This window comes from Anguilla anguilla, chromosome 6 (genome assembly GCF_013347855.1).
Source record: "Anguilla anguilla isolate fAngAng1 chromosome 6, fAngAng1.pri, whole genome shotgun sequence".
In the NCBI taxonomy this organism is placed as follows: Eukaryota; Metazoa; Chordata; class Actinopteri; order Anguilliformes; family Anguillidae; genus Anguilla; species Anguilla anguilla.
The window spans coordinates 30,693,379-30,718,827 of NC_049206.1; the positions used below are offsets into that span (position 1 = coordinate 30,693,379).

Sequence of the window (25,449 nt, forward strand, 5' to 3'; positions counted from 1 at the left end):
TTGACCTGTTTCATGAAGGTGCTGTCACACACTGCTTTTCAGAATAGTACTGCACTCTCTGTAGTCTCCTCTGTAGTCATAGTGGATAAATTAGTTCACATTTATCAATGAATAATTATGAATGCCTGTATTACTTAATATTAAATTGTAGAACGCAAAAAATGAGGGTGAGTGTCAAGGAAAATAAGAGTGGAGGCATGGATGAGATTCAAAATCAACCGAGGTTGGTGATATACAGTATCTGACCAACATCCTCAGGAGGAACAATTGTCCATGAACAATCTTACCATCAACCTCTCTAAAACCAAAACAACAAGGAAATGAGTTTACTGTAGTCTTAGTGGAATAATTACAAATTTGTAAAATAATAAAATGATGTCTTTCAGCCACCATCCCCACAACTGCATTGTGACTAACAATTCCCTGGGTCTTCTGAAGGAAATATTCACCACACTTGTACAATCCATATTTGGTTATTGTGGTAGTTGTCTACTGCAGTTAAAAAAAAAACTCTCAGACATTGTGACAGTGACTTTGCAATGGACTATGGGAGCTAGAGGCAGAAGTACAGGCATTTTCAAAATAAAGTTTAAAAGATGATAACATCACATTGATATACTCATACCTACCCTGTTCCTGGATCCCCAGGGTGACAAGCACAAGCAGATCTCAGACCGGCTCCGAGATGCCCAGAGCAAGAGGAAGGTCCAGAAGAGCGAACTGGATCTGGTCAATCAGAACCGGGATATTCGCATCCTAGAGATCAACAGCCTACAGAAGCAATTTGAGGTCTGTTCCTACCTCCTGAAGAGCAGCAGCAGACTTAACAGCAGCATCATCAATAATTAAATTACAGGCTGTGTCAAAAGCCGCGTTTCCACCAAAAGTACCCGGAACTACTTTTCAAGGAACTAAAAGGTTCCTTCAGCCCATTGTTGTCTGCGTTTCCACCGCGGTGTAAAGTCCCGCGAAGATTAGGCAAATTAGCCCACTGACGTATGAAAAAGCGACGTTGTCGTCGGTCCATCTGTCCTATGATTTCTTCTGTAACCCCATACTACCACCGAAGTAGCCTACATTATTTTCTAATAACCGGGACAGCCCGGAGGGGTTTATTCCACTTATATACAACGGGTTACCAACAATGACTATATATGGTTACTTTTGTATTTATTGATTTTTATCGATTTAATCACCTGGAATTGAAATATTCTTCCGCAGCCGTTTGGGCATATTTTACCGTTGTCAAGCAAAACTGTCGTTGGTAGTTGAACTTGGACCGTTGTTATGCAACAAATAGGATATAACAGGCCAATAGTCAGATTGTAACTGTTTTATATATCCTCTCAAACACATTCATTATGTTTTTATGCGAACATTCACTTTTATGTCTTGACATCCGAGGCGACAGAATGCATTCACATTTCCAATATAACTGGCAACAACCGCAGAAAACATGCACACGTTGTAAACAATTTGCTGTTTGATTACTTTCTCATCGTCAATTCCATATAGGCTAATCGCAAAATGACAAGAATAGAATGAAAACTCGGACTTGCGTGAAAATTTAAATTAGCAGTTTGCTTTCCTTCGAAGTTACTGCTAGCCGAGCAGCGAAGTGTGCCCTCCAGATGCGAACCATGCACCATAAATTAGTCCATAGTCTTCCTGGTCTTTTTGTGGAATTGAAGAATGGCAGAGTAAAATTACGGCAGTCTGGAAAAGCTAAAGGGACGATTACTAGAATTAACCTGTTATTTTACCCTGACAAAAAGTGTGGAAGGTGATTTCCAGTTTGCTTTTACTGTATCACCAATGTGAATTACGGAGAACTACCGCATACCTCACATAACTGTATCAAATGTTTTGAGTCCATTACAACGGGCTAACAAAGAAAATCCGGAAGAAAATATTCAGCAACCGAATTAATCCGTTTGAATGTTTTGGTACATAATATGCTGTCCCAGCACGAATGCTTAGCATTTTATAAAACGAATACTAAAGCAAGAAAAGAACAGAAGAGCATACGTTATAATTCCGTAAGACGTTGGCAGGCTATAACCAAAACTAGGCTACTGCGCCGCATAACATACAAGTTTGATTTGAAGTTATTATGAAAATAAATTGGTTTGCGGCTGCAGATTTTTAAACATGGCGGTTGAAATAAAACACTGCAAGTAGTCGACCAATCAGAAATTTTCAGCGCTTGCGCCCCACCCCAAAGGTTCCGGTACTTTAGGAAAGTACTTCCCGCCGAGCAGGAACTTTTTTGGGGGTAAAATAAAGCACCCGGAACTAAATTTAGACCCTAGTTCCTGCGGTCGAAACGCACGGAGTTCCTCAAAAGGTTCCTAGTTCCGGGGTAAAGTTCCTGCGGTGGAAACGCGGCTAAAGCTTTGATACTGTCTGGCCCATAGTCTACATTGTGCATTGTGTGCTTTAGTTCTGACTTGGCTGGGGTGCCATCAAATTGTGTATTCCTAAATTTAAAAAATAAGCAAAACTTTTTCACTGGTACCTATATAGCCTGTGCCTATAGCCTGTTTTACAGAACATTTAAGCACTCCTGTCAAAAGAGAACATTTTATATAATTTCATTAATCAGTTAGTTAAGTATTTGAATTGAAAACTGTTGCCAGACAGCTGTCAGAGAGCTAAGGCTGTTTTTAAGCATTTTATGTGGGAAGTTTTAACTTGCCCAGTCTCTCCTGTTGCATCAAGTTTTTTATTTGAGTTTAATTTAAGGCTGATGGTTGTTGCTGCTGCCTGTGTAAAATGGCTTGTTGTTTTTACTGTCCAGGATAGTCAGAAGAAGCTATCTCAGCTGGTCCCTGAGCAACAGATGCTCAGTGACAGGCTGCGTAATCTGAGTCTGAACAACCTACCCTGTGAGTGCCAATCCTTGTGCCTCATGTCCATTGTTTGACATCTATCTTTTTGTGTATTGAAAGCTTTCATCCTACAGGTCAAGCCAAAAGTTTACATGGTAAATGGTAAATGGACTGCATTTATATAGCGCTTTTATCCAAAGCGCTTTACAGTTGATGCCTCTCATTCGCCAGAGCAGTTAGAGGTTAGGAGTTAGGTGTCTTGCTCAAGGACACTTCGACACGCCCAGGGCGGGGTTTGAACCGGCAACCCTCCGACTGCCAGACAATCGGTCTTACTTCCTGAGCTATGTCGCCCCATACATACACATAGGCTAAAGACATTCAGACTCAATTTTTCGGAACTCTACATAATTCATGTTACCATACATTAACTGTGTTAAGTCAATTAGGGTATCTACTTTATTTCCATTTCAAAATAACAACTAAGAGACGCATTTATATCAGCGTCAATGCCCTATATCAGATTTTCAGTGGGTCAGAAGTTTGATAAAGTGAATTAAAGCTGATATAAATGTGTCTCTTAGTTGTTATTTTGAAATGGAAATAAAGTAGATACCCTAATTGACTTAACACAGGAAGACTATGGTGACATGAAATGTGTGGAGTTGTGAAAAATTGAGTTTGAATGTCTTTAGTCTAGGCAAATGTAAACTTTTGGCCTCAACTATATGTATTTCAGTTAACTTTGTAATCATATCTGCAATTATTTTTGCTTTACCTGATAATTTCATTTCTTGGAAATATCAGGTTTTTTGTTGCACTGATGATGTAGAGGTATGGCACCATAGTGAGTCAAATGCAGTTAAAACTCTGCCCTGGTCATTGTTGCTGGTGGACTCTCCTCTGAATGCCTCTAGGCCCAGTGGACACAGACATGGACATGCACATACACAATACAAACACATGCGCACACACACACACACACACACACACCCCACCTGAATAATTACCATATGTAGTTCAGCATTGCTGCTCTCTGATTTATTTGTCACTGCTTTGTAGTAGGGTTCTGGTAAATAAGGAGAATCATGAAGGGGATGGACATAAGCCTTACAGTGCTCCAAAGAAGTGACAGACACTAGCTTGCTTGTGGATAGCACCAGTGTGTCATCATCTTAGTTTGGGCTGAATGGGATGACCCTCTGTTCTCTTTCTATAGCCACGACATGTAATTCTGTGAAGATGAACGCCTCAGAGAAGGAGTTGACCTGCAGGAAACTAAAGGAGCAGCTGGACGCACTTGAGAAGGAGACGTCGGCTAAGCTCTCTGAGATGGATCAGTACAACAAGGACATCAAGGTGAGGTCTCACAGACCAGGGGGACTTTCAACTAAAGGAGTAACTGAAACAGCACCTTTAAAAAAGCACTTGCCATGGGTTTGTAACTATCAAAAAAATGCAAAAGTCATTGTAAAAAGACTTGGGCACCATTTAACAAAATGAAAACATCCCCAAAAACTGATGAACAACTACATAAAATGTCAGAACTATAGAAGGATTTGTTCACACAATGCTAAAATGTGCAAGATTGTTGACTACAGTAAATATATCAGGTTGACTGCTGTCAGTCAATTAAGGGGGCATAGGGAGAATTTTTTTTGAACTTTTGCACTGATATTAAGAAGTGTAGACCTCATATGACAGCCTCCGAGTTACAGACCAATGGGCCAGCCGGAAGTAGTATGACCAGTTATACTTTGTCAAACCTCATTATTGTCAGGCTGCTGGGTGGGTCATTCAGTTATAGCACCACACTGTGGTGCATGGATGAGCAACACAGTCTTGGATTGAATCTGAATCTTAATTAAAGCCGCAAGCGGCGTTGGGAAAGGTCCAAGCATTGACACAAGTGCGCCCCCTATGGAGCGATTTTTAAATGGTTTTGTCCTCATGATCATATACCTTCACCCAACATATCTACTGCATTGCCATGGATGTCTCCTAGCTGCTAGGCGTAAAGGCCTTTACTATGTCGTAACACTAAAGGCTGTTTTGTACTTCTGCATAGTACACGTAAAAATGGGTCTGTGTAGGGGTTGTGCCGCAATGTGCGGCATGTGCGACAGTTGCAGACCACGGCCGCGTTGAAGACGCATACCTCTCAAGAAATTAATAGCGCGTAGTTAGTAACCAGTGCCCGCATACGCCGTGAAGAAGATGATTGGTTGACTGCTGACATGAGGTCACTGGCATACGGCTCTGACTAACAGGTTATAACAGTTGATTCATAAAACCGATAGGCAACGTTAAATATGCGACTAAAGTGCTTTTGTCAGGTGAATGTCTTCGTTGCAACAAGTTACATTTAGCTGAGCATTTTTGTGGTCACTGGTGCAGTATATTGAAGGTGTTGTCTTTTGAACTATAACGGTCAGTAACAAAATCTAATTACGTGGCCTGCGCAACCTGTGAAATATGCCGCACAAATGTTTTGGCCCTTCGCGAGTGCCGCACACAACGGAAACTATGCAGACTAAGCAGAAGTATAAAACAGCATTTAGATGGTCTGGCGTGTATGTAGAGCTGCAGCGCTTCCGCGCCGCAACTAAAATAGGTGTCAGACACGTATTCCAATCCATGGCTCAGCTTAGCAGAGAATGCACATTTCAGAGCACCTCAAAGACAGATAGAATGATAACACATAAATGCACATTTCAAATAATAAATACGACATTGAGAAAAAACGGAAATAAAAGACGTAATATCAACTCGCGATCTGCGTGCTGGCCGCAGAGCAGGCTACCGTTTTATTTATTTAGACATTGGTACGCTGGCCTATAAAACGCTATTCCAAAAGAAAAATCAGACATGTTATACATTGTTAGAAAGCTTATACTCTCACCTACAGAATAAATGAGTTGTCAATCAAGCCAAATTGTACTAAAAAGGGCGACAATGCCGTAAACAACAGGTGTGGTATTACGCACAGCTATTTTTGAAGGTAGCCTACTCAGGCATCACAAATGCGCGTATATTTCACAAACGGATTGTCCAAGACAATATATGACCACTCAGTCTCAAAAGGGACATATCTATGCGTAAAACCAATGGTAAGATTGTATATTTATTCAATGTTTAGTCCCAGATATTGACTGTAGAATGGTATAATTTTTAAATACTTCGTCTCGTTTATTTCGTTATTCAGTGAGCAGCGTTTTCAATGCTGTATTGGAATATTTTAGGGCTAATGTCGGGTTTATCTTGTTGCTACGGAATATTACATTACATTACATTACAGGCATTTGGCAGACGCTCTTATCTAGAGCGACGTACAACAAAGTGTATAACCATAACCAGGAACAATTGTGTCGAAAACCCTAGAGAGAAGTACCGTTCCAAGTGCAGGGAACAACCGCTAGTTCAACTTAGACCCTGTAGGTTAAACTGATTAACACTAACACAAACAAGAACAGCAACAACGCAGTCTATGCAAAAATACAAGCAATTATTAAGACGAGTGCATTAAGTCACCTACGAAACAGCTACCTAGTTACAACCCTAAGCTTACAGTCAATTTAGAGATTAAATTGAGAATACGATTTCTCTCATCATAATGACGGATTCAAAGACTAAACGAACGCACTGTCTTCAAATGGATCCATGTCAAAGAAAAGTAATGATTCATCCTCTCAAAAAGCTTTTACTAACAAACTTTTAGTAGCAAAAAACAAAATATCAACTCGCCATCCCTGCTACCTGCGTACTGCGCTCAGAGTACCGTATTATTTACTACAGCATAAATTGTGTCTTTTGTTTATATTCAATATTAGTAATTGCAGCGAGAAACTGCAGCTGTAGACACAAGATAGTTTATGTTATGGTAGCAACGGAACGAAGCGGACTATATATGTATTACCGTCATTGTTTCATTATACCAGCGTGTTTTCGCGCATTTGCACAGAAACTCAAAACCTATCAATAAAATGGTTTAGCTATTTCTCAGCATAATGACAGATTCAAAGACTAAACAAACTCACCCGATACTGTCTTAAAATGGATCCAGGCTCAAGAAAAGTAATTATTCATCCTCTCAAAAAGCTTTTACTAACAAACTTTTGGTAGCCTAGCATGCACTCTGGGTGGCACTGTCTTCCATTGCTTCCCCGACGTTCAGACCCTCCCCTCACTGATAAAAACTAGACCCTACGGTGTCGGATTACTTGCGTCGCCATGGATGTCGCTTGCCGTAAAGAAGTTTACTAGATGTCGTAACACTTAGATTTGGAGCTACAGCTCTTCCGCACCCCAACTAATAAAAAAGTCCAAATGGTGGGCAAACAATATGGCGGACATAGATGCTCCCAAAAGCAAAAAATTGTAGAGCACATTCAGATGCATCGGTCGATGAAGTTTTGTGTTGATCTGACTTACGGTGTGGGAGTTATGACCTTTTAAACATGACCCTATGTTATAGCGCCACCATCTGGCCGACATAGGTGAATTGTAGTGCCTGAGTAGTGGGGGGCCATAGGAACCCACCTACCAAATTTGGTTGGTCTACAACTTATGGTTGCTGAACCTCAGACATTTTAGCGGAGAAAGCTTCCACGCCCCAACGAAAAAGTCAAAATGGCGGGCAAACAATATGGGGGACATAGGTGTGGGAGTTATGGCCTTTTACGCAAAACCCTTTGTTATTGCGCCACCATCTGGCCGACATAGGTGATTTTTAGTGCCTGAGTAGTGGGGGGCCATAGGAACCCACCTGCCTAATTTGGTTGCTCTAGGACTTATGGTTGCTGAGCCTCAGACACTTGTAGCGGAGAATAATAATAATAATAATAATAATAATAATCCTAACAGATACAACAGGGTTCCATCAGCTTCGCTGCTTGGACCCCTAAAAATGTCCAAATGGCGGGCAAACAATATGGCGGACATAGGTGGTCCCAATGGCAAAGTTGTAGAGCACATTCAGGTGCATCGGTCGATGAAGTTTTGTGTTGATCTGACTTATGGTGTGGGAGTTATGGCCTTTTAAAGTATGACCCTTTGTTATAGCGCCACCATCTGGCCGACATAGGTGATTTGTAGTGCCTGAGTAGTGAGGGGCCATAGGAACCCACCTACCAAATTTGGTTGGTCTACAACTTATGGTTGCTGAGCCTCAGACACTTTTAGCGGAAAAAAATAAGAATAATAATAATCCTAACAGATACAATAGGGTTCCACCAGCTTCGCTGCTTGGACCCCTAATAATAACTAGACAATTCCTGCAGAAATTGTGATGTGTGGTTGCCGCCAACGCAAAGTCGACTTTTTGCTGAACAGAGCGAACAGTTTCTGTAGTATAAGCAGAGACAGAGTATTGTGTACATGCTATAACATCACGGCAACGAGTTTATTTGTGACACATATATTCAGAGCTAAATTATCCTTTCATCAAAACTTGAGATCTCAGTGTTTTACTCGCGGTATGCGGTGACGAGTGACGGCGAATCACAAAGCTAGCTGGCATGTTCAGAGGGTCTTGGAAAAACCCTACGTCTACACTGCGTGATCGCACCATTTAAAAAAAAAAGCAAGACAGGGCTAGGGAGATTAATTTGATTGATGTATGATTTTGCGCGAATTTCAGCTCATTTTAACCAGACAACTAAAAACATTTAATTGGGCTGTAATTCAGAGTCTAATCTGTTATGTCCTATTACGTGTTAGCCGAGACGAATTTCCAAGAACGAAAATGAGGCGAGAAATATGTGTTAAAATAGTTGCATTTTAAATACAGCTTCTGTGAATAAGTATCGGCTGGTAGCCAGTACTACTAGCTTCTGTTGCAGCAAGGGGTGCATCAACAACATGCAAGTGGAGTTGTGTACTTTAGCAAACGCGTTGGGGTGAGAAAGCGTTGCTTTCCCTGCTACAACAGAATGAATACGTAATGCAGCTCTAATGAGACTAAAGTTTCCAATACGCTGGGATATTACACGGTGTTACAAAAGTAAAATTTGACATATTATACATAGTTAGAAAGATTATTATGTCACCTATTGGATCGATCAAGTGTAGATCAAGCCAGTTTGTACTACAAAGTTCGAGAACACCCAAAGCAACATGTGTGGTATTACAAGCTGACGTCTTTTTCTGGAGTAAGACCGGACCAGAAGCTGCTGCACACGTGTTGTTGACGGCGTTGTTGCACTTTTTAGTACAGTCTGGCTTGATTGAGAATTAATTTATTCAATAGGTGACAGTATAAGCTTTCTAACCATGTATAACACGTCTATTTTTGGTTTTGGAATATCGGTTTTATGTCAATCGAAAGTTTTCTCATCATTGCATTAAATGCATTCGCTCTTTGTTAGCACTAGCATTCAAAGACGCTGCACCTGACGAAACGTCGTCAACGAATTTGCGTAATATCTTGTGAAATACTATTATTATTGAGGACTTCTGGGTATGCCTAAGCCATATGTTTGTTGATATACCTAGCTGATAGCGTTTTCATTTGTATTTAGAATACCGTTTTATCGCGTTCACTTCCGCATTCAGCTATATCCTTTCTGGTGGCTGGTGAGAACGTAGAGCGGACTGCATCACGTGTGCTAAGCCGACCAATGCTGTAACTTCACCGCTCACATATGTATGACGTCACGTTCCCCATTCATCTCTATGGGAAAAAATTGGCCATAAAAAGTCATATTTCTCAAAAACCGTGCAGCAAAACTTTCCACAAAGTAATAGCACGCGATTCCCAAAGAAGCCGGTCAATTTGACATATGGCACGTGTATGTGGTGTGAAAACTCTGGGAGGAGTAGCGGTCCAAAAAATGGGTGGAAAGAAAGAATAATAATATGTGTTGCCTAAGGCAACCATACTAATAATAACTAGACAATTCCTGCAGAAATTGTGAAGTGTGGTTGCCGCCAACGCAAAGTCGACTTTGTGCTGAACGGAGTGAACAGTGGTAGGTAGTTGCTATGATGTCTGAGGCAGTTACTAGGGTGTTGCTAGGTGGTTCTATGGAGTTCTAAGTGGTTTCATGGAATTCTAGGCGGTCGCTAGGGTGGTGCTAGGTGGTTGCTATGGAGTTTCAGGTAGTTGCTATTGAGCTCCAGGTGGTTACTAGGACATTGCTAGGTGGTTGCTAGGGTATGCTAAGTGGTTGATAGGATGTTGCTAGGTGGTTGCTATGGAGTTCTAGGCGGTTGCTAGGGTGTAGCTAGGCAGTTGTTTTGGTGTTCCAGGTGGTTGCTAGGGTGTTGCTAGGTGGTTGCTATGGAGTTATAGCCAGTTGCTAGGGTGTTGCTAGGCATTTGCTATGGAGTTATAGGCAGTTGCTAGGGTGTTGCTAGGGTATTCTAGGTGGCTGCTAGGATGTTGCTAGGTGGTTGCTATGGAGTTATAGGCAGTTGCTAGGGTGTTGCTAGGCATTTGCTATGGAGTTATAGGCAGTTGCTAGGGTGTTGCTAGGGTATTCTAGGTGGTTGCTAGCACGTTGCTAGGTGGTTGCTAAAGTGTTGCTAGGCAGTTGTTATAGTGTTACAGGTGGTTGCTAGGGTGTTGCTAGATGGTTGCTATGGTGTTCCAGGTGTTTGCTAGGGTGTTGCTAGGTGGTTCTATTGAGTTCTAGGTGGTTTCATGGAATTCTAGGGCGGTCGCTAGGGTGGTGCTAGGTGGTTGCTATGGAGTTTCAGGTGGTTGCTATTGAGCTCCAGGTGGTTGCTAGGGTATTCTAAGTGGTTGCTAGGATGTTGCTAGGTGGTTGCTATGGAGTTCTAGGTCATTGCTAGGGTGTTGCTAGGTGGTTGCTATGGAGTTCTAGGCGGTTGCTAGGGTGTTGCTAGGTGGTTGCTATGGATTTCTAGGTGGTTGCTAGGGTGTTGCTAGGTGGTTGCTATGGTGTTCCAAGTGATTGCTAGGGTGTTGCTAGGCAGTTATTGTGTTCCAAGTGGTTGCTAGGGTGTTGCTAGGTGGTTGCTATGGTGTTCCAGGTGGTTGCTAGGGTGTTGCTAGGTGGTTGCTATGGAGTTCTAGGCGGTTGCTATGGTGTTTCTAGGTGGTTGCTAGGGTGTTGCTAGGTGGTTGCTATGGAGTTCTGGGCCGTTGCTATGGTGTTGCTAGGTGGTTGCTAGGGTGTTGCTAGGTGGTTGCTATGGAGTTCTAGGCGGTTGCTATGGTGTTGCTAGGTGGTTGCTATGAGTTCTAGGTGGTTGCTATGGACTTCTAGGCAGTTTCTATGGTGTTGCTAGGTGGTTGCTATGGAGTTCTAGGCCGTTGCTAGGGTGTTGCTAGGTGGTTGCTATGGAGTTTCAGGTGGTTGCTATTGAGCTCCAGGTGGTTGCTAGGGTATTCTAAGTGGTTGCTAGTATGTTGCTAGGTGGTTGCTATGGAGTTCTAGGTCGTTGCTAGGGTGTTGCTAGGTGGTTGCTATGGAGTTCTAGGCGGTTGCTAGGGTGTTGCTAGGTGGTTGCTATGGAGTTCTAGGTGGTTGCTAGGGTGTTACTAGGTGGTTGCTATGGTGTTCCAAGTGGTTGCTAGGGTGTTGCTAGGCAGTTATTGTGTTCCAAGTAGTTGCTAGGGTGTTGCTAGGTGGTTGCTATGGTATTCCAGGTGGTTGCTAGGGTGTTGCTAGGTGGTTGCTATGGAGTTCTAGGCGGTTGCTATGGTGTTTCTAGGTGGTTGCTAGAGTGTTGCTAGGTGGTTGCTATGGAGTTCTGGGCCGTTGCTATGGTGTTGCTAGGTGGTTGCTATGGTATTCTTGGTGGTTGCTAGGGTGTTGCTAGGTGGTTGCTATAGAGTTCTAGGCGGTTGCTATGGTGTTGCTAGGTGGTTGCTATGAGTTCTAGGTGGTTGCTATGGAGTTCTAGGCAGTTGCTATGGTGTTGCTAGGTGGTTGCTATGGAGTTCTAGGCCGTTGCTAGGGTGTTGCCAGGTGGTTGCTATGGAGTTCTAGGCCGTTGCTAAGGTGTTGCTATGTGGTTGCTAGGGTGTTGCTAGGTGGTTGCTATTGAGTTCTAGGCGGTTGCTATGGTGTTGCTAGGTGGTTGCTAGGGTGTTGCTAGGTGGTTGCTATGGAATTCGAGGTGGTTGCTATGGTGTTGCTAGGTGGTTGCTATGGAGTTCTAGGCCGTTGCTAGGGTGTTGCTAGGTGGTTGCTAGGGTGTTGCTAGGTGGTTGCTATGGTGTTCTAGGTGGTTGCTATGGTGTTGCTAGGTGGTTGCTATGGAGTTCTAGGTGGTTGCTAGGGTGTTGCTAGGTGGTTGCTATGGATTTCTAGGCGGTTGCTAGGGTGTTGCTAGGTGGTTGCTTTGGAGTTCTAGGTGGTTGCTAGGGTGTTGCTAGGCGGTTGCTATGGAGTTATAGGCGGTTGCTAGGGTGTTGCTAGGGTATTCTAGGTGGTTGCTAGGATGTTGCTAGGTGGTTGCTATGGAGTTATAGGTGGTTGCTAGGGTGTTTCTAGGGGGTTGCTAGGGTATTCTAAGTGGTTGCTATGGTGTTGCTAGGTGGTTGCTATGGAGTTCTAGGTGGTTGCTAGGGTGTTGCTAGGTGGTTGCTTTGGAGTTCTAGGCCGTTGCTAGGGTGTTGCTAGGTGGTTCCTATGGAGTTCTAGGTTGTTGCTAGGGTGTTGCTAGGGTGTTGCTAGGTGGTTGCTATGGAGTTCTAGGCGGTTGCTATGGTGTGCTAGGTGGTTGCTATGGAGTTCTAGGCGGTTGCTAGGGTGTTGCTAGGTGGTTGCTATGGAGTTCTAGGTGGTTGCTAGGGTGTTGCTAGGGGGTTGCTAGGGTATTCGAAGTGGTTGCTAGGATGTTGCTAGGTGGTTGCTATGGAGTTCTAGGTGGTTGCTAAGGTGTTGCTAGGTGGTTGCTATGGAGTTCTAGGTGGTTGCTAGGGTGTTGCTAGGCGGTTGCTATGGAGTTATAGGCGGTTGCTAGGGTGTTGCTAGGGTATTCTAGGTGGTTGCTAGGATGTTGCTAGGTGGTTGCTATGGAGTTATAGGTGGTTGCTAGGGTGTTTCTAGGGGGTTGCTAGGGTATTCTAAGTGGTTGCTATGGTGTTGCTAGGTGGTTGCTATGGAGTTCTAGGTGGTTGCTAGGGTGTTGCTAGGTGGTTGCTATGGAGTTCTAGGCCGTTGCTAGGGTGTTGCTAGGTGGTTCCTATGGAGTTCTAGGTTGTTGCTAGGGTGTTGCTAGGTGGTTGCTATGGAGTTCTAGGCGGTTGTTATGGTGTTGCTAGGTGGTTGCTATGGAGTTCTAGGCGGTTGCTAGGGTGTTGCTAGGTGGTTGCTATGGAGTTCTAGGTGGTTGCTAGGGTGTTGCTAGGGGGTTGCTAGGGTATTCGAAGTGGTTGCTAGGATGTTGCTAGGTGGTTGCTATGGAGTTCTAGGTGGTTGCTAAGGTGTTGCTAGGTGGTTGCTATGGAGTTCTAGGTGGTTGCTAGGGTGTTGCTAGGCGGTTGCTATGGAGTTATAGGCGGTTGCTAGGGTGTTGCTAGGGTATTCTAGGTGGTTGCTAGGATGTTGCTAGGTGGTTGCTATGGAGTTATAGGTGGTTGCTAGGGTGTTTCTAGGGGGTTGCTAGGGTATTCTAAGTGGTTGCTATGGTGTTGCTAGGTGGTTGCTATGGAGTTCTAGGTGGTTGCTAGGGTGTTGCTAGGTGGTTGCTATGGAGTTCTAGGCCGTTGCTAGGGTGTTGCTAGGTGGTTCCTATGGAGTTCTAGGTTGTTGCTAGGGTGTTGCTAGGTGGTTGCTATGGAGTTCTAGGCGGTTGTTATGGTGTTGCTAGGTGGTTGCTATGGAGTTCTAGGCGGTTGCTAGGGTGTTGCTAGGTGGTTGCTACGGTGTTGCTAGGGTATTCGAAGTGGTTGCTAGGATGTTGCTAGGTGGTTGCTATGGAGTTCTAGGCGGTTGCTATGGTGTTGCTAGGTGGTTGCTATGGAGTTCTAGGCCGTTGCTAGGGTGTTGCTAGATGGTTGCTATGGAGTTCTAGGTGGTTGCTAGGGTGTTGCTAGGGTGTTGTTAGGTGGTTGCTATGGAGTTCTAGGCGGTTGCTTGGGTGTTGCTAGGTGGTTGCTATGGAGTTCTAGGTGGTTGCTAGGGTGTTGCTAGGGGGTTGCTATGGAGTTCTAGGCGGTTGCTAGGTCTTTACTGAGTCCAATGACGCGACCCATAGTTCTCTATGACAAACGGTTCAAAAGTTATGAAATATCAAACATCGACCAATCAGGAAGGGGGGCGAGGCTGATCTCCACCAATGGACAAAGGACTCTCTACCATGTCCAATGAGGCATTGCACAATTTGTGGGCAATTTTTTCCCCATAGAGATCAATGGCCGAATGTTCAAATCTAGAGAGAGAGCAGAGTACTGCTGCCAGAAGACAGGGCATTGTGACATCACAAGGGTGAGAAGACAGAGCATTGTGACATCACAAAGGTGAACATTCCGCCATTCATTCTCTATGGGAAAAATTGCCCACAAAAATTCAAATTTTTCAAAAACCGTGCAACCAATCTTTCCACAAAGTAATAGCACACCATTCCCGATCACGCCGCTCGATTTGACATATTGCACGTGTATGTGGTGCGAAAACTCTGGGAGGAGTAGCGGTCCAAAAAATGGGTGGAAAGAAATAATAATAATAACTAGACAATTCCTGCAGAAATTGTGAAGTGTGGTTGCCGCCAACGCAAAGTCGACTTTGTGCTCAACGGAGCGAACAGTTTCTGTAGTATAAGCAGAGACAGAGTATGCTATACATGCTGTAACATCACGGCAACCAGTTTATTTGCAACACACATATTCAGAGCTAAATTAACCCTTCATCAATACTTGAGATCAGCGATTTACTCACGGTATGCTGACGAGTGACGGCGAATCATAAAGCTAGCTGGCCACTTCAGAGGGTCTTGGAAAAACGTTATATCTGCACTGCACAACCGCTCCATTTTAAAAAGCAAGTCAGGTCTAGGGAGATTAATTTGATTGATTGATGGTTTTACATTAAGTTCAGCTCATTTTTACCATTCAACTAAAAACATTTAACTGGGCTGCAATTCAGAGTTTAATCTGTTACCTTAGATACCAACTCATAGACAGAGGATAGTCTATTACCTGTTAGCCTCAATGCAGTTATAAAGAGACCAAAGTTTCCAACTCGCTGGAATATAAAACGGTACTACAAAAGTAAAATGTGACATATTATACATAGTTAGAAAGCTTATTCTATCACCTGTTGGATCGATGAAGTGTAGATAAAGGCAGTTTGTACTACAAAGTTACAGAACACTCAATGCAGTATGTGTGGTATTACAAGCTGACGTCTTTTTCTGGAGTAAGACCGGACCTGAAGCTGCTGCACACGTTTTGTTGACGGCGTTGTTGCACTTTTTAGTGAAGTCGGGCTTGTTTGAAAATTCGTTTATTCAGTAGCTGAGAGCATAAGCTTTCTAACCAGGTATAACAGCACGTCTATTTTTGTTTTTTTAATATCGTTTTTTTAGGTCAACCGAAAGCTATGTCATCATGTCATAGAACGTATTCGCTCTTTGTTAGCACTAGCATGCAAATACGCAAAGTCTGGCTTGTTTGAAAATTCGTTTATTCAGTAGCTGAGAGCATAAGCCTTCTAACCAGGTATAACAGCACGTCTATTTTTGTTTTTTTAATATCGTTTTTTTAGGTCAACCGAAAGCTATGTCATCATGTCATAGAACGTATTCGCTCTTTGTTAGCACTAGCATGCAAATACGCAAAGTCTGGCTTGTTTGAAAATTCGTTTATTCAGTAGCTGAGAGCATAAGCTTTCTAACCAGGTATAACAGCACGTCTGTTTTAGGTTTTGAAATATCGTTTTTTTAGGTCAACCGAAAGTGCTGTCATTATCGCATTAAATCCTTTCACTGTTTGTTAGCACTAGCATTCAAGGCGCTGCATCTGACGAAACGTCGTCAACGAATTTGCGTAATATCTTGTGAAATACTATTATTATTTAGGACTTCTGGGTATGCCTAAGCCATATGTTTGTTGATATACCTAGCTGACAGCGTTTAATTTGTAATTTTTCATTTTGAATATCGTTCTTTCACTTCCGCAATCAGCTATTTCCTATCCTGCCTGCTGAGACAGTAGAGCTGACCGCATCACGTGTGCAAAGCCGACCAATGCTGTAACTTCACCGTTCGCATATGAATGACGTCACCTTCTCCATTCATCTCTATGGGGAAAAATTGGGCATAAAAATTAATATTTCTCAAAAACCGTGCAGCGAAACTTTCCACAAAGTAATAGCACACGATTCCCAAAGAAGCCGGTCATTTTGACATATGGCACGTGTATGTGGTGTGAAAACTCTGGGAGGAGTAGCGGTCCAAAAAATGGGTGGAATAATAATAATAATAATAACTAGACAATTCCTGCAGAAATTGTGAAGTGTGGTTGCCGCCAACGCAGTCAACTTTGTGCTCAACGGAGTGAACAGTTTCTGTAGTATAAGCAGAGACAGAGTATGCTATACATGCTATAACATCACGGCAACGAGTTCATTTGCAACACACATATTCAGAGCTAAATTAACCCTTCATCAATACTTGAGATCAGCGATTTACTCACGGTATGCTGTGACGAGTGACGGCGAATCATAAAGCTAGCTGGCCACTTCAGAGGGTCTTGGAAAAACGTTATATCTGCACTGCACAACCGCTCCATTTTAAAAAGCAAGACAGGGCTAGGGAGATTAATGTGATTGATTTATGGTTTTACGTTAAGTTCAGCTCATTTTTACAATTCAAATAAAAACATTTAACTGTGCTGCAATTCAGAGTTTAATCTGTTACCTTAGATACGAACTCATAGACACAGGATAGCCTACTACGTGTTACCCGACCCAAATTTCTGGAGTTAGACTGGACCTGAAGCTGCTGCACACGTGCTGTTGACGGCGTTGTTCCAGTTTTCAGTACAGTCTGGCTTGTTTGAAAATTCGTTTATTCAGTAGCTGAGAGCATAAGCTTTCTAACCAGGTATAACAGCACGTCTATTTTTGTTTTTTTAATATCGTTTTTTTAGGTCAACCGAAAGCTATGTCATCATGTCATAGAACGTATTCGCTCTTTGTTAGCACTAGCATGCAAACACGCAAAGTCTGGCTTGTTTGAAAATTCGTTTATTCAGTAGCTGAGAGCATAAGCTTTCTAACCAGGTATAACAGCACGTCTATTTTTGTTTTTTTAATATCGTTTTTTTAGGTCAACCGAAAGCTATGTCATCATGTCATAGAACGTATTCGCTCTTTGTTAGCACTAGCATGCAAATACGCAAAGTCTGGCTTGTTTGAAAATTCGTTTATTCAGTAGCTGAGAGCATAAGCTTTCTAACCAGGTATAACAGCACGTATATTGTTGGTTTTTTAATATCGTTTTTTTAGGTCAACCGAAAGTGCTCTCATTATCACATTAAAGCCATTCACTGTTTGTTAGCACTAGCATTCTAAGACGCTGCATGTGACGAAACGTCGTCAACGAATTAGCGTAATGTCTCTTGAAATACTATTATTATTGAGGACTTCTGGTTATGCCTAAGCCATATGTTTGTTGATATACCTAGCTGACAGCGTTTTCATTTGTAATTTTTCATTTTGAATATCGTTCTTTCACTTCCGCAATCAGCTATTTCCTATCCTGCCTGCTGAGACCGTAGAGCTGACCGCATCACGTGTGCAAAGCCGACCAATGCTGTAACTTCACCGTTCGCATATGAATGACGTCACCTTCTCCATTCATCTCTATGGGGAAAAATTGGGCATAAAAATTAATATTTCTCAAAAACCGTGCAGCGAAACTTTCCACAAAGTAATAGCACACGATTCCCAAAGAAGCCGGTCATTTTGACATATGGCACGTGTATGTGGTGTGAAAACTCTGGGAGGAGTAGCGGTCCAAAAAATGGGTGGAATAATAATAATAATAACTAGACAATTCCTGCAGAAATTGTGAAGTGTGGTTGCCGCCAACGCAAAGTCGACTTTGTGCTGAACGGAGTGAACAGTGGTAGGTAGTTGCTATGATGTCTGAGGCAGTTGCTAGGGTGTTGCTAGGTGGTTCTATGGAGTTCTAAGTGGTTTCATGGAATTCTAGGCGGTCGCTAGGGTGGTGCTAGGTGGTTGCTATGGAGTTTCAGGTGGTTGCTATTGAGATCCAGGTGGTTGCTAGGGCATTGCTAGGTGGTTGCTAGGGTATGCTAAGTGGTTGGTAGGTGGTTGCTATGGAGTTCTAGGCGGTTGCTAGGGTGTTGCTAGGCAGTTGTTATGGTGTTCCAGGTGGTTGCTAGGGTGTTGCTAGGTGGTTGCTATGGAGTTATAGCCGGTTGCTAGGGTGTTGCTAGGCATTTGCTATGGAGTTATAGGCAGTTGCTAGGGTGTTGCTAGGGTATTCTAGGTGGCTGCTAGGATGTTGCTAGGTGGTTGCTATGGAGTTATAGGCGGTTGCTAGGGTGTTGCTAGGGTGTTGCTAGGTGGTTGCTAGCATGTTGCTAGGTTGTTTCTATAGTGTTGCTAGGTGGTTGTTATGGTGTTACAGGTGGTTGCTATGGTGTTCCAGGTGGTTGCTAGGGTGTTGCTAGGTGGTTGCTATGGAGTTCTAGGTGGTTGCTAGGGTGTTGCTAGGCATTTGCTATGGTGTTCCAGGTGGTTGCTAGTGTGTTGTTGGGTGGTTGCTATGGAGTTCCAGGTGGTTGCTTGGGGGTTGCTACGGTATTCTAGGTGGTTGCTATGAAGTTATAGGCGGTTGCTAGGGTGTTGCTAGGCAGTTGTTATGGTGTTCCAAGTGGTTGCTAGGGTGTTGCTAGGCAATTGTTATGGTGTTCCAAGTGGTTGCTAGGGTGTTGCTAGGTGGTTGCTATGGAGTTCTAGGCAGTTGCTATGGTGTTGCTAGGTGGTTGCTAGGGTGTTGCTAGGTGATTGCTAGGGTGTTGCTATGGAGTGTTAGGCGGTTGCTATGGTGTTGCTAGGTGGTTGCTAAGGAGTTCTAGGCCGTTGCTAGGGTGTTGCTAGGTGGTTGCTAAGGAGTTCTTGGCGGTTGCTAGGGTGTTGCTAGGTGGTTGCTATGGAGTTCTAGGTGGTTGCTAGGGTGTTGCTAGGCTGTTGTTATGGTGTTCCAGGTGGTTGCTAGGTGGTTGCTATGGAGTTCTAGGTGGTTGCTAGGGTGTTGCTAGGTGGTTGCTATGGAGTTCTAGGCCGTTGCTAGGGTGTCGCTAGGTGGTTGCTATGGAGTTATAGGTGGTTGCTAGGGTGTTGCTAGGTGGTTGCTATGGAGTTCTAGGTGGTTTCTAGGCTGTTGCTAGGTGGTTGCTTTGGAGTTATATCTGGTTGCTAGGGTGTTGCTAGGCATTTGCTATGGTGTTCCAGGTGGTTGCTAGGTGGTTGCTAGGGTGTTCTAGGTGGTTGCTAGGTCGTTGCTATGGAGTTACAGACGGTTGCTAGGATGTTGCTAGGGGGTTGCTATGGAGTTCTAGGCAGTTGCTAGGTCTTTACTGAGTCCAATGACGTGACCCATAGTTCTCTATGACAAACGGTTCAAAAGTTATGAAATATCAAACATCGGCCTATCAGGAAGGGGGGCAAGGCTCATCTCCACCAATGGACAAAAGACTCTCTACCATGTCCAATGAGGCACTGCACAATTAGTTGGCAATTTTTCCCCATAGAGATGAATGGCAGAATGTTCAAATCTAGAGAAAGACCAGAGTACTGCTGCTAGAAGACCATTGTGACATCACAAGGGTGAGAAGACAGAGCATTGTGACATCACAAGGGTGAACATTCCGCCATTCATTCTCTATGGGAAAAATTTCCCAAAAAAAGTGGAATTTCTCAAAAACCGTGTGCCGAATCTTTCCACAAAGTAATAGCACACCATTCCCGATCAAGCCGGTCGATTTGACATATTTCACATGTATGTGGTGCGAAAACTCTGGGAGGAGTAGCGGTCCAAAAAATGGGTGGAAAGAAATAATAATGATAATATGTGCAACTAGACAATTCCTGCAGAAATTGTGAAGTGTGGTTGCCGCCAACGCAAAGTCGACTTTGTGCTGAACGGAGTGAACAGTGGTAGGTAGTTGCTATGATGTCTGAGGCAGTTGCTAGGGTGTTGCTAGGTGGTTCTATGGAGTTCTAAGTGGTTTCATGGAATTCTAGGCGGTTGCTAGGGTGGTGCGAGGTGGTTGCTATGGAGTTTCAGGTGGTTGCTATTGAGCTCCAGGTGGTTGCTAGGGCATTGCTAGGTGGTTGCTAGGGTATGCTAAGTGGTTGGTAGGTGGTTGCTATGGAGTTCTAAGCGGTTGCTAGGGTGTTGCTAGGCAGTTGTTATGGTGTTCCAGGTGGTTGCTAGGGTGTTGCAAGGTGGTTGCTATGGAGTTATAGCCGGTTGCTAGGGTGTTGCTAGGCATTTGTTATGGAGTTATAGGCAGTTGCTAGGGTGTTGCTAGGGTATTCTAGGTGGCTGCTAGGATGTTGCTAGGTGGTTGCTATGGAGTTATAGGCGGTTGCTAGGGTGTTGCTAGGCATTTGTTATGGTGTTCCAGGTGGTTGCTATGGAATTCTAGATGGTTGCTAGGGTTTTCTAGCTGGTTGTTATGGTGTTGCTAGGTCGTTGCTATGCAGTTAGAGCCGGTTGCTAGGATGTTGCTAGGGGGTTGCTATGGAGTTCTAGGCGGTTGCTAGGTCTTTACTGAGTCCAATGACGCGACCCATAGTTCTCTATGACAAACGGTTCAAAAGTTATGAAATATCAAACATCGGCCAATCAGGAAGGGGGGCGAGGCTGATCTCCACCAATGGACAAAGGACTCTCTACCATGCCCAATGAGGCATTGCACAATTTGTGGGCAATTTTTCCCCATAGAGATGAATGGCCGAATGTTCAAATCTAGAGAGAGACCAGAGTACTGCTGCCAGAAGACAGGGCATTGTGACATCACAAGGGTGAGAAGACAGAGCATTGTGACATCACAAAGGTGAACATTCCGCCATTCATTCTCTATGGGAAAAATTGCCCACAAAAATTCAAATTTTTCAAAAACCGTGCAACCAATCTTTCCACAAAGTAATAGCACACCATTCCCGATCAAGCCGCTCGATTTGACATATTGCACGTGTATGTGGTGCGAAAACTCTGGGAGGAGTAGCGGTCCAAAAAATGGGCGGAATAAATAATAAAGAATAACTAGACAATTCCTGCAGAAATTGTGAAGTGTGGTTGCCGCCAATGCAAAGTCGACTTTCTACTGAAAAGAGTGAACAGTGGAAGGTAGTTGCTATGATGTTCTGGTGGTGACTTTGGTGTTTTAGGTGGTGTCAAGGGTGTTGCTAGGATGGTGCTATGGAGTTTGAGGCTGTTGCTACGGTGTTGCTAGGTGGTTCTATGGAGTTCTAGGCTGTTGCTAGGGTGTTGCTAGGCAGTAATGGTGTTCCAGTTGGTTGCTAGGATGTTGCTAGGTGATTGCTATGGAGTTATAGGTGGTTGCTAGGGTGTTGCTAGGCAGTTGTTATGGTGTTCCAGCTGGTTGCTAGGGTGTTGCTAGGTGGTTGCTATGGAGTTCTAGGTGGTTGCTAGGGTGTTGCTAGGGGCTTGCTAGGGTATTCTAAGTGGTTTCTAGGATGTTGCTAGGTGGTTGCTATGGAGTTCTAGGCGGTTGCTATGGTGTTGCTAGGTGGTAGCTATGGAGTTCTAGGCCGTTGCTAGGGTGTTGCTAGGTGGTTGCTATGGAGTTCTAGGTGGTTGCCAGGGTGTTGCTAGGGTGTTGCTAGGTGATTGCTATGGAGTTCAAGGTGGTTGCTATGGAGTTCTAGGTGGTTGCTAGGGTGTTGCTAGGTGGTTGCTATGGAGTTCTAGGTGGTTGCTAGGGTGTTGCTAGGGGGTTGCTAGGGTATTCTAAGTGGTTGCTAGGATGTTGCTAGGTGGTTGCTATGGAGTTATAAGCGCTTGCTAGGGTGTTGCTAGGCTGTTGTTATGGTGTTCCAGGTGGTTGCTAGGTGGTTGCTATGGTGTTGCTAGGTGGTTGCTATGGAGTTCTAGGTGGTTGCTAGGGTGTAGCCATGCATTTGCTATGGTAGTTTCCAGGTGGTTGCTAGTGTGTTGTTAGGTGTTGCTATGGAGTTCTAGGTGGTTGCTAGGGTGTTGCTAGGTGTTTGCATGGAGTTCTAGGCGGTTGCTATGGTGTTGCTAGGTGGTTGCTATGGGGTTCCAGGTGGTTGCTAAGTGTTGCTAGCTGGTTGCTATGGTGTTCCAGGTCGTTGCTATGGTGTTGCTAGGTGTTGCTATGGTGTTCCAGGTGGTTGCTAGGGTGTTTGCTAGAGGTTGCTATGAGTTCTAGGTGGTTGCTATGGTGTTGCTAGGGGTTTGCTATGGTAGTAATAGCCGGGTTGCTAGGGTATTGCTAGGTGGTTGCTATGGAGTTCTAGGCGGTTGCTATGGTGTTCCAGGTGGTTGCTAGGGTGATGCTAGCTGGTTGCTATGGTGTTCCAGGTCGTTGCTAGGGTGTTGCTAGGTGGTTGCTATGGTGTTCCAGGTGGTTGCTAGGGTGTTGCTAGGTGGTTGCTATGGAGTTCCAGGTGGTTGCTAGGGTGTTGCTAGGTGGTTGCTATGGAGTTCTAGGCGTTTGCTAGGGTGTTGCTAGGGGGTTGCTATGGAGTTCTGGGTGGTTGCTAGGGTATTCTAAGTGGTTGCTACGATGTTGCTAGGTGGTTGCTATGGAGTTATAGGCGGTTGCTAGGGTGTTGCTAGGCAGTTGTTATGGTGTTCCAGGTGGTTGCTAGGGTGTTGCTAGGTCATTGCTATGGTGTTCCAGGTGGTTGCTAGGGTGTTGCTAGGCAGTTGTTATGGTGTTCCAGATTGTTGCTAAGGTGTTGCTAGGTGGTTGCTATTGGGTTCCAGGTGGTTGCTAGGGTGTTGCTAGGTGGTTGCTATGGTGTTCTAGGTGGTTGCTATGGTGTTGCTAGGTGGTTGCTATGGCGTTATAGCCGGTTGCTAGGGTGTTGCCTGGCATTTGCTATGGTGTTCCAGGTGGTTGCTAGTGTGTTGTTAGGTGGTTGCTATGGAGTTCAAGGCGGTTGCTGGGGTGTTCTAGGTGGTTGCTAGGGTGTTGCTAGGGGGTTGCTAGGTCTTTACTGAGTCCAATGACGCGACCCATAGTTCTTTATGACAAACGGTTCAAAAGTTATGAAATATCAAACATCGGCCAATCAGGAAGGGGGGCAAGGCTGATCTCCACCAATGGACAAAGAACTCTCTACTATGTCCAATGAGGCATTGCACAATTTGTGGGTAATTTTTCCCCATAGAGATGAATGGCACAATGTTCAAATCTAGAGAGAGACCATAGTACTGCTGCTAGAAGACAGGGCACTGTGACATCACAAGGGTGAACATTACGCCATTCATTCCCTATGGGGAAAAATTGCCCACAAAAATTCAAATTTTTCAAAAACCGTGCAACCAATCTTTCCACAAAGTAATAGCACACCATTCCCGATCAAGCCGCTCGATTTGACATATTGCACGTGTATGTGGTGCGAAAACTCTGGGAGGAGTAGCGGTCCAAAAAACAGGCGGAAAGAATAATAATAATAATATGTGCAACTAGACAATTCCTGCAGAAATTGTGAAGTGTGGTTGCCGCCAACGCAAAGTCGACTTTGTGCTGAACGGAGTGAACAGTGGTAGGTAGTTGCTATGATGTCTGAGGCTGTTGCTAGGGTGTTGCTAGGTGGTTCTATGGAGTTCTAACTGGTTTCATGGAATTCTAGGCGGTCGCTAGGGTGGTGCTAGGTGGTTGCTATGGAGTTTCAGGTGGTTGCTATTGAGCTCCAGGTGGTTGCTAGGGCATTGCTAGGTGGTTGCAAGAGTATGCTAAGTGGTTGGTAGGTGGTTGCTATGGAGTTCTAGGCGGTTGCTAGGGTGTTGCTAGGCAGTTGTTATGGTGTTCCAGGTGGTTGCTAGGGTGTTGCTAGGTGGTTGCTATGGAGTTATAGCCGGTTGCTAGGGTGTTGCTAGGCATTTGCTATGGAGTTATAGGCCATTGCTAGGGTGTTGCTAGGGTATACTAGGTGGCTGCTAGGATGTTGCTAGGTGGTTGCTATGGAGTTATAGGCGGTTGCTAGGGTGTTGCTAGGGTGTTGCTAGGTGGTTGCTAGCATGTTGCTAGGTTGTTGCTATAGTGTTGCTAGGCAGTTGTTATGGTGTTACAGGTGGTTGCTAGGGTGTTGCTAGGTGGTTGCTATGGAGTTCTAGGTGGTTGCTATAGTGTTGCTAGGTGGTTGCTTTGGAGTTATAGCTGGTTGCTAGGGTGTTGCGAGGCATTTGCTATGGTGTTCCAGGTGGTTGCTAGTGTGTTGTTGGGTGGTTGCTATGGAGTTCCAGGTGGTTGCTAGGGTGTTGCTAGGTGGTTGCTATGGAGTTCATGGCGGTTGCTATGGTGTTGCTAGGTGGTTGCTAGGCTGTTGCTAGGTGGTTGCTATGGAGTTCTAGGCGGTTGCTATGGTGTTGCTAGGTGGTTGCTATGGAGTTCTAAGCCGTTGCTAGGGTGTTGCTAGGTGGTTGCTATGGAGTTATAGCCGGTTGCTAGGGTGTTGCTAGGCATTTGCTATGGAGTTATAGGCAGTTGCTAGGGTGTTGCTAGGGTATTCTAGGTGGCTGCTAGGATGTTGCTAGGTGGTTGCTATGGAGTTATAGGCGGTTGCTAGGGTGTTGCTAGGCATTTGCTATGGAGTTATAGGCAGTTGCTAGGGTGTTGCTAGGGTATTCTAGGTGGTTGCTAGCATGTTGCTAGGTGGTTGCTATAGTGTTGCTAGGCAGTTGTTATGGTGTTCCAGGTGGTTGCTACGGTGTTGCTAGGTGGATGCTATGGAGTTCTAGGTGGTTGCTATGGTGTTGCTAGGTGGTTGCTTTGGAGTTAAAGCTGGTTGCTAGGGTGTTGCTAGGCATTTGCTATGGTGTTCCAGGTGGTTGCTAGTGTGTTGTTGGGTGGTTGCTCTGGAGTTCCAGGTGGTTGCTATGGAGTTATAGGTGGTTGCTAGGGTGTTGCTAGGCAGTTGTTATGGTGTTCCAAGTGGTTGCAAGGGTGTTGCTAGGTGGTTGCTATGGTGTTCCAGGTCATTGCTAGGGTGTTGCTAGGTGGTTGCTATGGAGTTCATGGCAGTTGCTATGGTGTTGCTAGGTGGTTGCTACGGTGTTGCTAGGTGGTTGCTATGGAGTTCTAGGCGGTTGCTGTGGTGTTGCTAGGTGGTTGCTATGGAGTTCTAGGCAGTTGCTAGGGTGTTGCTAGGTGGTTGCTATGGAGTTCTAGGTGGTTGCTAGGGTGTTGCTAGGGGGTTGCTAGGGTATTCTAAGTGGTTGCTAGGATGTTGCTAGGTGGTTGCTATGGAGTTATAGGCGGTTGCTAGGGTGTTGCTAGGGTATTCTAGGTGGTTGCTAGGATGTTGCTAGGTGGTTGCTATGGAGTTATAGGCGGTTGCTAGGGTGTTGCTAGGCAGTTATGGTGTTCCAGGTGGTTGCTAGGGTGTTGCTAGGTGGTTGCTATGGTGTTGCTAGGTGGTTGCTATGGAGTTCTAGGTGGTTGCTAGGG

The 25,449-nt window shown here is 44.6% G+C and overlaps 1 protein-coding gene across 6 annotated transcripts in view; it reads left to right on the top strand.

Annotated features, from left to right (window-relative positions):
* itsn2b (intersectin 2b) overlaps positions 1 to 25,449 on the top strand; it is a 140,102-nt gene that overhangs the window by 62,402 nt on the left and 52,251 nt on the right. For all 6 annotated transcript variants that reach the window (XM_035422487.1, XM_035422491.1, XM_035422486.1 and 3 more), the window contains 3 exons: positions 649 to 789; positions 2,801 to 2,888; positions 4,051 to 4,190. In XM_035422487.1, the coding sequence (XP_035278378.1) occupies positions 649 to 789; positions 2,801 to 2,888; positions 4,051 to 4,190 (369 nt within the window). The remainder of the gene's footprint in view (positions 1 to 648; positions 790 to 2,800; positions 2,889 to 4,050; positions 4,191 to 25,449) is intronic.